Consider the following 12,857-nt stretch of genomic DNA (forward strand, 5'->3'; position numbering starts at 1 on the left):
CCGACAACAAAACTTAATATTTTTTTACCAAATTCATGACATTTTTCAGCTGTCAATGGCAGCAAAACCACATATTTCTGATGAGAAGTCGGGACATTTTCTAGATGTTAAAGCAACAAAACTGGACATTTTCCAGCTGCGCTAGTTACAACATAAACCGTACCTTTTTAACGAGATGTCACAATACTTTCCAGCCGTGTCATTGGCGAGCAAACTGGATATTTTTTGACAAGAAGTCAGGACATTTTCTATCTCGCAACAAAATCAAATGTTCTTGACAGGAAGTCGGGACGTTTTCCAGCCGTGTTAGTGACAACAAAAATGAATATTTTGACGAGAATTAGAACATTTTCAGCCGTTACTGGCAACAAAACCAGATATGCTTGACGAGAAGTCGGCATTTTCCCAACAACAAAATGTTTTTTACAGGAATTTGTGATTTTCAGCTGTTAGTTGCAACAAAACCAGACATATTTGATGAGAAGTCAGGACATTTATATGAAACCCTGACGTCTCAACATGTGGTTTGCAGAAACGTATATCACCAACATTGATTCTGGCAACAACACAAACATCAGCCACGCTTCTCTCTTATCTCCACAGTAAATAACGACACGGCACGTTGCAATTTGAAATCTGTTTTTACTTAAAAAAGATCAAAATAAAGATGTACAATTGAACCAAAATAAGACGCCATATTACACTTCAGCTCTAAAGACAGATGGCAGGACAAAAAGGCATGACCTGAAATATTTCAGCTGGTTTCTCCGCTGCAAACTCCCCCCGCCCACCCGTCCAGCCACGTTATGTATGAGACCCGGGAGTAAACGAAAACATTTAGAGCCGACGTCATCGTCGACTGGTGTTGCTGAAGATGTGGCGTCTCGTATCCTCTCGCGGACTCGTCCCTCCGTTTATGTCCGAAAGAGATGAGGACACTTCAGTCAGCGAGACTGGAGCGAATACATTTCTGCTACAGTGTGTCCAGCCTCCCTGTAGGATCCACAGTGTTTCAATAAGGAAGGGCTCTAATCATTGTTCAACATACAGACGGCGGCTTCATCAGCTCGGGTTCATAGACACTTCAAATAACATATAGTGAGAGAAAATGGCAATTTTTTTTTCTTTTTTAAATTTCGCATCCTCGTCTGGACTCACGTCTCCACACACGTAATGGTCTAAAAGATCTACCCAGATAGTACTTGACTGTCGACATTTAAAACCAGGAGACGGACAGTTTCTTTTTTAATTCCTCAGTACAAAAAATAGATCAAAGAATGAAAAAAATAGTTATATTCTGACGGCAGAAACTCGATTTATAAAGCTCTACTCATGAGCGACTGTCTGGGTCTACGTCTGCACAGTGAGGGGTGTGGTTTAAGGATTGGGGGTGGAGCTACTTAACATTCATCGTTGAATATATTAATGAATTTTAACAGGTATCAGAATATTCGGGCAGTCGATACCCCTTCACATTTAGAGTTTGAATGTTTCCTATATAATACAGTTTCAACGCAAAGTCTTAACACTGCCCTCCTCCTTTAAGTGGCATCGTCTTTTTCATTATTGCGATGAATAAAATCTTTAAAGATGATTTTTTTTTTTACAAAAAAAGAACTGTCTCTGTCCACTACAGTATCTGCTATGTACATCTGTTTAAAAAGCAAGCATGTTACACAGTCGTCCCTATGTACAGCTAAAGTCTTCATCTTGTTTCGTCACTGAATATACATATTTACTTATTTTCACAGTTTCCTATGTTTGCTCATATATTCAATATCAATAGATTTTCATTTTCATAGTACGAGTACAAATATTTTGATCCTCACGGCACCGAGCGACGACCCTCCCAGTGTCTCTTGTTGATATCTAGTGAGATTGTTGATCTCTTGAACGCTGCTCATGTCTGTGTAGCAAACAAAAACAATCTTGATTGTGGTTCAGTTTTTTTTTTCTTTTCTTTTTTTTTTTTTTTGCCAATTTCACAGCAACTCCTCCCCCCCAAAAAATGCACAGTTTTGAGTTTCAAGTTTACAGTTTTCTGGTCTTCGTCTGTATCATTTCGTCATGATATTATTCGTGTTCGTCCCCTCGGTTCCTCGTCCGTCACTGGAGTTGTGGAGGTTGAATGGCTCCAGTGGATTCCCATGACCCTTTGATTCAAAACATACGCCTCCGTGTGACCACACAATTGAAAAAAATCGAGATTGTTCTGCCTCTGGTTTCCACAGATTTCCGAGAGAAATCGTCGAGCCACAACAAGTCATGCGCTCTGACAGTGGGAGTTATTGTTTGCGCCTCTGTTTCGGTCCCGTCTCGCCCACTGGAGGTGACCTGTCGGGTGTGTGAATCCTGTTTTCTTTGTGATTAGTTTCTGGTTGTTTCGTGGGCGGTGTGATTATTGTTTTTTTTTTTGTCTCGTTGTTATTGGAATAAGGCACTTGAGAGGTTTTTGGTTTTCACGGGAGCTCAGAGGAGACCAGGGCGAGGCCGGAGCTCTGGCGCAGGGGAGGCCCGGTGTGGACGGCCTTGGGACAGTCGGGCGTCAGCACCCGTCCGTTCTCCCCAACGCTGCCTGTGATGGACAGACGGGCCTTGTTCCTCATGGCTTCTGTAAATGTGAGCTGGGGAGAGATAAAGAGAGAGGTTTGTGCACAGAGCCGGTGGAAATAAGAACAAATGTAGGGCTGCAGATTGGAGTTTTAGGATGTGTTTCATAATTATCCTCAGTGACAAAGTTTTTAAAGAAAGCAGAAACTTTTGGTTTAGCCTCCAAATACGTGACAATCTCTCTAAACTGTTGCCCTGGTAACCTTGATTCGGCTGCTCGGGTTTCTGTTTTTAGCGCCGTTGCCACGTTCAGCAGTTACTTTGGTGATCACAATCTAATCTTAGCCCACTGAAGCTCCAGCCAGCACGACGGAAGAGAGACCCAAGATTTAATAAACTCTGGTTTTCTGTTAAATCAAAAATAAATTAAACGTGGAGACTTCACACTTTTTAAGTGGTTGTTGGGGGCTAATAATGCTAATGCTAGCCCCAGGGATCTACAGAAGCCCTGAGGGGCAAGTGAAGAATCTTTTTTCCTCGTCTGTGAGGAAGATTTTTTTTTTCAGGATAATGTTTTCCTCGTGTGAAACCAAGTGGGGGGAAAAAAAATCTTTTTTCAGAGAATTTTATTTTCATGTGTGAAACTAAGTTTAAATTATTTTCTTCAGGAGATTTTTTTTTTATGTGAAAATAAAATTTGAGGAGAAATAAAATTTTGACGAGAAAATCTTTCATGTGAAAGAAAAAGTTATCCAGAAAAAATGTTTTTTTTTTTTTTTAATGTGTGAAAGTGAGCCAAAAAAGTTAATTTCAGGAGAAAAATGTTTTTTGTTCAGGCTCACATGAAAAAATCCTGAAGAAAAATGTCTTGACATGAAAACTACATTTTCTCCAGAATTTTTTTTACATGTGAGGAATCAAGTGAAAAAAAACATTTCTCCTGAAACCTTTTTTCCCACTTGGTTTCTGGAGAATCTATTTTTGAGTTTTTCTTCAGATTTTTTTCATGTGAGAAAAACATTCTTCTGATTTTTTTTCTTTGCTCACATGATTATGAAAAAAACCTCCTTTTCCACCACGTCTTAGGAAGATTATCTTACATGTGTGACATCAAGTGAAAAAAACGTTTCTCCTGAAAAATATTTTTCTTCAGGAGATTTTTTTTGTAAAAAAAAATGTGTCTGAAATTTTTTTTCTTCACTCACGTGAAAATTTTCTCCTGAATTTTTTTTTACTAATGACATTTTTTTCCATGTTTGAAACAAATTGAGAAAAATATTTTATACAGGACAGTTTTTTGGGGGGGATGTGTGAAACTGTGTGAAATGTGCAAAAAAAGGAGAGAATTTTTTTTTCTTGAGAAATGTTTCATGCACTAAAGTGAGTGGGTAAAAAAAATGGAAAAAATATTTTTTTCTCATGTAAAAAACAAATTGCACTGCAAAAAAAAATTCTGGCGATTTTCTTTTTCATGTGCGAAACTGAGTTTAAAAACATTTGGCAAAAGATTTTTTTTTTTTTAAATAAAAAAACTGTAATACTCATTTTGACCAAAACACTTTCAAAAAATGTTTTAAAAAAAATTTAGGAGGAAAAAAATATTTAGTTTTGACAGGAGAAAGGAAGAAAACAAACTATCTAGAACATGGGGTAGAGCTGCACTTCAGCCTCTTGTGGCCAAAATGAGGATTACAAAAACAAACCCTTCCTGTCAAAACGTCTTTTTTTCACTTCACACTTTTAAGTTTCACAAATAAAAAATAAAATAAAAAAAATTCTCCTCAAAATGTTTTTTTTCGCTGTTTCAAACATGGGAAAAATGATCTTGAAAAAAAAAAGTTTTCATTCAGTTTTTACACATGAAAAAAAAATGACTTTTTGTCTCAGATGAAAAAAAAAAGTTTCTTCACTTGTCCTCGGGGCTTCCGTACTAAAGCCAGACAGACTCTGTACAGATGTTCACCTGTATAATTGTCACTACTGACACATTTTAGATTTGAGCGACAAATCATTTGGCGTGTTTTTCATTGATAATGAACTGCTGGAACAATCAATGAGAAAAATAAAACTCCCCTGGAAGAAAACATTAATGTTTTTAGTCTTATTTTGAAAAATGAGGCAGCTGCACTTCAGCCTCTTGTGGTCAAAATGAGGATTACAAAAACAAACAAACAAAAATTTTCTCCGACCAAAACATTTTGTCACTCAGTTTCTAAGTTAAGTTTCACACTGAGTTTTAAAAAAATTCTGTTTTTTAAAAAAAAACTTGGTTTCACTCATGAAATAAAGTACATTTGTTTCTCCTGATTTTTTTTTCACTCACTGTCACTCATAAAAAAAAGAAAGGTTTTTTTTTTTTCACTCGATTTCACAGACGAAAAAAAAAAAATCTCTGCCCAAAACTTTTTTTTTCTGCCTGGTTTCACACATGGAATAAAAAAAAAAAAAACACTGTTTCTTAAATGGGGAACAAAATAAGGGCTATACGCTCTCTTTCTCTTCTATCTATCTTTTTAAAACATGTTGAACTCGACCACTAACATCAAGTCTGTCTCCAGGAAGTGTAATAAAAAGTAGAACTAAACCTCCAATCTGCTTCAACATTTTCTGTAAAAACAACATTTAGAATAACTTCACAATACAGCACAGCTGTACAGGTAAATGTACAATCATGTAGCAGAAAACACCTTAAATAGCCATTCAGTACAGAATCAAGCCAGCCCCAGACTACATGTAAATCCATTAGCGACAGAATTATTACACAGTGAGTGATCGTTGCAGGCAGTGGGACAGGGAAGCTGACTAAGCAACAGTCAAGCTAATGAAGAGTTTGTGCTGAAGTGCTGATGGGGGACACATAACCACGTTGGACAGATATACACCGAGCGTGAAGAGATATCTGAAAGTCTAATGGTCGAAGGTCCTGGGGGAAATATCCGAAGAAAAACAGCTCACACCAATAAGATCCGCTCGGCTCGAGGGACTCTTCACATATGTTGACTTTAGCCTGACAATGTGTAGTGTTCATTTATTATAGAGAGCTTCCTGTGTGCTCAGGCGGCTTTCTCATTACATTTGTCCTTCTTTCCTGTAAAGTGATGGTCTATTGTAACCGACAGACCTGAGACAGTAATACCCCTGAGCTACAGCATGTACTGTTCAGGTTTAAAGGGACAGTTCGCCCCAAAATCAAAAATACATATTTCTTTCTCTCGTCTGTAGTGCTGCTTATCCTTCAAGCTTGTTTCTGTGGGAGTGCTGGAGGTGTCGGCTGTGGAGACGTCGTCTCATGAATATAATGGAACGAGATGACGCTCGGCTTTTGGTGTTTGAAGCAACAAGAAAATACTTTTGATAGAAACTCTCCAGCGACGTCTCTTTACAGAAATCATGAGCCGGTTACTGAAGATAATCCACAGACCTCGTTGTGAGCAGTTTCATGTAGGAACTACTTTTTCTCTACAGTCAGAAGGAAGCGTGCATCCAATCATGGATAAGTGGTTCGTGCTCAATACAGAGCAAGATGTAAACATTAACGGTATCCTCCTCTGTAAAGTTCGCTAGCTTAGTTAGCTTCATTAGCTAGCCTCTTGTCCATGAGTAGATGCATGCTTAGTCGCCATCCTACTCGCCAATCCTCCCAAATTTTCTGTGAAACCAGTTTTCATTGTTTCCTCCCAGGGTCACAATTCTCCTATATTTCTCCCAATTTATGAACATTTTAAAAACTTTTCTCCTCTGGCACCATACAGCGTGTAATCTGCTGTCCTGTTGCGCCTCGTCCTCCTCAGTGAGAGACACACAGACAAATGGAGAGGGGAGAGAATACTTAAACAAATGTATCAGTCGCCGCGGAGAGAAGACTTCATGTTTCTGATGTAAAGTTTTAAGGGAAAGGGGCTGTAAAATCTGCCACATCGATTTTTTTGTCCCACCGCGTCAATCCCCATTGAGAGGGCAGCGGCGTGCTCAGACTCTCTAAAGGGCAAAAAACAAATGACTGAATGAAAAGTGAGAGAAATTATAGTTATTTTCATTCTTTAAATGTCACCATAATGAAGGAAGCACAGGCTTTGAATCTGGAAGTTTTTCTGGGGGTAGGAAACTTGTAAATCCTCCCTATTTTTCAGGTCTCAAGGTTGGCAAGTAGCAAACCAGATTCATTTGGTGGGTGTATTTTGGTAGAAAGAAAATAGTCCCTACATGAAACTGCTCACAACAAAGTCTGTGGACTATCTTGAGTAAACTGCTGCTACACTGTTTTGCTCTGTTTTGGATAAACACTAGCGGTCCTAAACTCACTGGACACTTTCCTGCGACTACTTCAAACTGAAAGTGTGTGTTTCACCAGTTAAGTGCTTTTAATGTGAAGCTGCAGCAGCAGGACATGTTTGTTTTGCATTAGCGGTACATTAACACAGCGCTCTACAAGCACGACACCGGTGCTGACACAAACTTATTAGTCAGCGAGCAAACTGACACCGCAGCACCCCGACTCTACAGCCGATACCTCTGAAATTGGGCCACTCACACCAATACGATCTGGATGGCTAAACAGCACTACAGCTAGGAGGAAAAATATGTATCTTTGATTTTGCGGTGACCTGTCCCTTTAAGTACATGTATATGTAAACTACAAAGAGCTTTTTGATGGTTCACTATGAGGAAACAGGGCTTCGGAGGGTCGGACTAGACATTAGATGGACGGATGTGCTGCAGTTTGATGAGATGTCCTCACAGATGTAGACGTGTGTGTACAAGTAAGACATTGGTCCTCATTTAACAGGTGCTTTCCTACCTGTTAATATACTGTGAGTCCAGTGGAAAAGCACCAGAACTACAGGTCCAAACAGTAGCACTCAAATTAGGGCTGGGCAATATATCGATATTTAGACTATTTCTTAGATTTTGTTGTTTTTTCCTGGTTTTAACGGCTGGATTACAGTAAAATCATGCCATTTTAAGAGCATTATGTCGACTTCTGTAAGTGTAGAAATGTACTTTTAGACTGTTTTTATGATTTCTATGTCAATAAAACTACCTAATCCTAAATAATTTGTGTAAACTTGCATTTTTACTCCCGCAGATGTTGATAAAGGTGATCAATCGGAGCATTTATCGTATATTCTCAACATTATTGAATTCCTTTAAGTACCAGACGTGACTATCATCATCTCACTGAATCCAGAGTGAGTAATACGTTTTTTTCTGATTTTGGGTCACACGGTCGGTACGCTCGCTTGATAAATGAGGGCCAACGTCTGCAGCCACACAAGCTGCGAAGCATTGAGGCGACGTCATGTTTGAGGATGACTCATCGCTTCCTGTCACATTGAGATAAAAAGCTCGAACGCAGACCAGGACGTCACATGACCACAGAGTGAGCGGATAAGACAGAGAAGTGGGAAGCATTTTGCCACTGGTCACGACAGTCACTCAACATGGCGAAGAAGCTAGCACGGGGAGATGATGGGTTCACTTACAGTCTCTGTGCAGGGAGCTAGTGGGGGGAGGGGAAAGGAAAGGCTCTGGTACGAAAAACACCAACTACATCTTATCAGCTTCCCCATCGCTGCCGTACCCAGTGAAACCCTCGCTAAACTCAGCTACGTTGGGGACGCTGGGTCTCGGGCTCTTGCTTTGGTTTTGGCTAGGCTCGGGGCTATGGCGGGGGCTGCTTGTGTGGCAGGGGTAGCAGTGGTGTTGGGGATGGTGGTAATGGGGGTGTTGGGATTGGGGCTGGGCCTCCACCTTCATTCTCTTGGCCTCGTTGCGTGACTTGTAGCAGAATTCAATGAGGGCCACCAGCATGGCCAGGCCCAGGCCCCCGACGAGGATGTAGAAGACCCCCGCCACGTTGCTCAGACTGAGGGCCTGGGACGACTTGTCCTGTAGCCGGCGGGGAGAGGAGCAAAAACACAAGTCAGCGCTGGTTTTTAGCAGAAGGATACAAACACTCAACATTTATACAAGAATAAGACAGTTTGGAAAAGTCTCACATCAACTTCACGTCACACACGAACACACACGACACTCATTTATCTCTGCTCTGCCTCTGTCCTCTCAGCCTGATGCTGCACAGCTGGATGGAGCTGTGCTCGCTAAAATGCTCTCCTGCTAACAGCCTGATAGAGAACTCAGTAATCTCCCTGCATTAAAGGGGCAGTTCAACCAAATGAAAAAAAAGAGCATATTTTCTGAAAACTTCACCACAAACTTTTCACTCCAGAAACATCGTCCCACTTGATTTGGATAATCAACAGAGCACACTGGACCTGTTTCAACTCTAGGTCCCTTTAGACTGTGTGACAACTATTGCCGATTTTATTTTGCATTTATAGGTGGGTTTACGGCACATTTTCAATTTGCACACAAAAAAACCACAGTGGAAACAAGAAAATATCTTTAAAAAAAATATATCTCAAAACCATTTTTTTCTTTTTTTTTAATAAAAGAAATAAAATGTATTTCCTAAGTGTCTTTCCATGTCACTTGTCAAGTTTTACTCCATTAGAATAAAACTTAAAGATAAATCATAACCTCTCTGAAAGGCGATGGTGGCCTAAAGGTTAGAGAAAAGAGTTTGAGAGGTTGACTGTTCAAATCCCTAAACTGGCAGATCCAGATGTATTTGTGTAGATTTGAATGTCATAGTTTAAAAACCACCTCTAAAAGTTTGTCCCATCAGATTTGCAGAAACCGTATTGAACGTTGGTTTTTGCTGTCCAGACAAAAATCTATCTGGATACACCAAAAAAGGATAATGTCTGTGTGAACATAGCCACTGAGAACTGTGCTGATTTTAACTCATGAGAAACTAAAAACTCACACAGCTAAAGGGCCCTTACACCAACTTTACACTGCAGAAACAGTCCCTTTCAAAATAGCATCATCTCTGGATTACCTAAAACAACAAGGAAATCGTTCCTGGAAAGAGATGTTGCTGCTGATACTTGTGTGTTAAAATGATCTGTATGGCTACAACGAGAAGAAACTGAGGATGAGCTAGCCCTTTAATGTCCCTCCGCGCTTCGACAGGCTGACATTGACCTTCTGACCCGCTTTTATTCAAATGTATGCAGCTGATCAATCTGAGCTCCTTCCTCACTCACCTACGTCCTTAAGGGACGTTCAACTTAACACCTCGACACATAAAGACTGCCTGCCATGCATAGTCTCATCTGCAGGTGACAGTGTGTGTGTGTGTGTCCTGCACTTAAGGATCGGATTAAGATGTGGAAGGTGCACGCTGCTTTAATTACATGTGGCTCTCCGTGCTCTAGTGAACACACACCGTGGGACTACAGCTGAGGCTTTCAGTACATCTAGTGTGACATACAGTAACGTCTGATCATGCCCTGGGACCATCTGACGTGACAACCAATGTGAGCGTGATCCTTCGTCTGCAGTAGCAACACATAGCTTAGCTGCTGTAAAACTGTTAGCGCTGCACCATGCCTTGTTTCTGTCATGCTGTATCCCTCAGGCTACGCCTTAAGTCTCTACCTGCGTGTCTGTCACTCGCTGTTTTCTCACAGTGCTATGTGTGTGTGCGTCATATCAAGCCAGCCTGCTGTAATAACAGAACAGTACTGCCAGCGTTATACAAGTGTGCATAGAGACAAAGAGAGGAGGGGAGGCTCCCGGGCTGCTGGAGACTGACCTTACTTCCCGAGTCCTTGGGTCCACACTCCCCTTTATCGTACCACCATTTGTTTTTCAGTTTGTCTAAGACTCCTGCTTCACTCAGTTTCAATACGGCAAGGTTTACAGGCGTTCTTCAAATCACGGGGGGACGAGGGAAGGGTGGGGTGGGGAAAATAACATAAATAACATCATAGGACATGTTATTTTATGTTATTCAATCAGAAGAAGCCCAACAAGAGCAGCTCAGTACTCTTCACAAAGTGACGAAGCCGGGAAGGGGCCCCACTTAAGCTACATGTCTCTTTGCTCGTTGGTCGAGATAGCTGTTCGGGTCGGGTTTATTTGGAGGTGTTAAGGGGACAGGGGCGGAGCTAACAGACATATAAACGTGGGGCCCCGGCTGCATCGCTTTTCTGGAACGGGCGCATACTGCCGGGACCTTTCTTATAACAAGCACGGAGGCTAGTACTGTCAACCCAAAACTATTGGCTCAGAAAATGCTTACGAATACGCTTAAAAAACCTGTTTGGAGCAAGATGCTATAATGCTAGCAGCAGAGAACTTTTAAATGGTTTAACCTGTCGAGTCTATAAGCAGCACAGCGAATATTTTTGCTTCGACAGTACTCGCTCTCCTCTCCAGATTAAAGGTTTCCTCGATCGACCCGGCAGATGCTCCTGTTACCAACAAAACACATTTCTCTTTTACCCGCATCAAGGTCACATGGGCATAGCGACATAGCGGCTAACCTTCTCGCCACCGCCTCCGCTGCCACACTCTCCTTTGTCGTACCACCACTTGTTTTTCAATTTGTCCAACAGGCCTTGCTCATTGAGTTTTAACACAGCCAGGTTAACTGCACTTCTTGAAAACGATAAAACATATTTGGTGAGAGGGGGTGAGTATGCTGTCCAAATTTGGGAGGGAAAAGGAAGAGAGGGGGAGGGAGAGGGGAAGGGAGGAGTAGCAGTAAGAGAGGGACAAGGGTGGAAAAGTGCATTAATGCGTTTACATCCCAGGACCCGAACACACACCGAACACAAATCCCTCTGCTGCGACGTGTTGTCGAAAGTAATGTAGTCAAATAATATTACCTAATGATATATTAGCTTACACTACTGTTAGTCTGGAATAGAGAAATAATACTTATTCTTTAATTAAAAATCTGATTTTAGTTATGGTTGCCTGCATCTAAAATGAGGACAATTATGCAAAGAAGGATGTGTTGATGTATGTAGCCATCACGTGCATTTTGAAAACGAAAAAAGCTCAAAACATTAAACAATCAGCTAAAGACAGGCTTCAACCAATTCATGGAGTTTAGAGTTAGCATTAGCTAATGCTAGCTAGATACAGCTGATAAAATGCTGCTGGTGTTAGTCATCATTTAGGCCGAGAAAAAACAGTCATCTGCAAGAAATGAAGACGGAGTTGTCAACCAACTCAGAGTTTTAGCGGTAGCGTATGCTAGGTAGCTATAGCTAAAGAAATCGGCTAGCAACCGTCCACAATTACCCACCAGAAATTAACAGAGAGTTTTCTAACGTGTCACAGTTTTAGCATTAGCCAAAACTAGCTATCTACAGCTTTTTCTTTTCAATTCAGTTTTTTGTTTTTTTAGCTACAGCTATAGCTGACGTTTCAGCCCACAAAATCCAGCAGTTCGCTAAAAATAAAGTTAGCATCTTTTTAGCCAACGCAGAGTTTTAGCGTTAGCGTATGCTAGGTAGCTACAGCTGATGAAATCTGCAAGCAACAGTAGTTCTTTCAGTGGACAGTTATTGTCGGCTATAAAAGAAAACTAGCTATCTGCCTTTTCTTTTTCTTTCTATAGTTTTACCTCTTCAGGCTTTGAAAAAGTATTCAAATGAATCAGCTAGAGTAGGGAATATCAGTAAGGAGGTCGCATATAAACACTGCTTCACTTCCTGAATTTATTTTGTGACATTTTGATTTAATTCTACACAAACATGCATGCAGATATTTTTCACATAATGTTTTTCTACCCTAACATGAATTAAAACCTGTAAAAGACCACTTTAAGACTTTAAGTAATTAATTTTTGGTTGTTTTGCATTATAATCGCCTGATTTAAAACATTAAACACTGGCAGAACATGTTGGCAACCAGCATCGTCAGTCCCAAAATATGGTCTTTGAGAAGCAGACACTTCTAAATAACCTGTTTTACACATGTATACAGTGTAATGTATGTCAGCCAATTCACCGCTTCACAGGATTTCTGAGCATTAAGCTCTTCTGGAAAATCCTGATTGACTTGAATATGAAAAGCTGTTTAAAATAAGTGTGCGTTTTAATTTCATGGCTCCTATTGAAGGCTGCGGTAGTGATGTGCCACGATAGTGTAGACTAAGAGAGATTTGCCTCAGCGTGCGTTTTGATCCTTTTAATTCATTAGCATCATTATGAAAAATAAAAAAACAGTCAGAAATGGAGATGGATCAGAAACACAAAGCAACACAGCAAATATCTCACTTCTCGCTGATGATGACGTTCGTTTCGAGGAGCCATGTGAAGTAACAGCCGTGAACAACAACGTTGCCTGCTCTTCATGTTGCTGGTGTGTTTCCTCGCTGATATCCGGACAAGTGACTGACAGAAGATGATAATCCCCAAAATAACATGATGGAGGCCTGGAAG

The 12,857-nt window shown here is 40.6% G+C and overlaps 1 protein-coding gene across 5 annotated transcripts in view; it reads right to left on the minus strand.

The window, feature by feature from the left end:
* Window positions 1–622: 622 nt before the first annotated feature.
* gria4b (glutamate receptor, ionotropic, AMPA 4b) overlaps window positions 623–12,857 on the minus strand; it is a 142,579-nt gene continuing 130,344 nt past the window's right edge. For 2 of the 5 annotated variants that reach the window (XM_084372707.1, XM_084372709.1), the window contains 3 exons: window positions 10,947–11,061; window positions 8,302–8,439; window positions 623–2,624 (listed from right to left, as the gene is read on the minus strand). In XM_084372707.1, the coding sequence (XP_084228833.1) occupies window positions 2,460–2,624; window positions 8,302–8,439; window positions 10,947–11,061 (418 nt within the window). In that variant the 3' untranslated portion in view covers window positions 623–2,459. Of the gene's footprint in view, window positions 2,625–8,301; window positions 8,440–10,208; window positions 10,329–10,946; window positions 11,062–12,857 lie in introns of those variants that run through there. The other 3 variants (XM_084372706.1, XR_014624022.1, XM_084372708.1) reach the window with 3 other exon arrangements.

Source organism: Pagrus pagrus (assembly GCF_965226575.1).
Source record: "Pagrus pagrus genome assembly, chromosome: 14".
In the NCBI taxonomy this organism is placed as follows: domain Eukaryota; kingdom Metazoa; phylum Chordata; class Actinopteri; order Spariformes; family Sparidae; genus Pagrus; species Pagrus pagrus.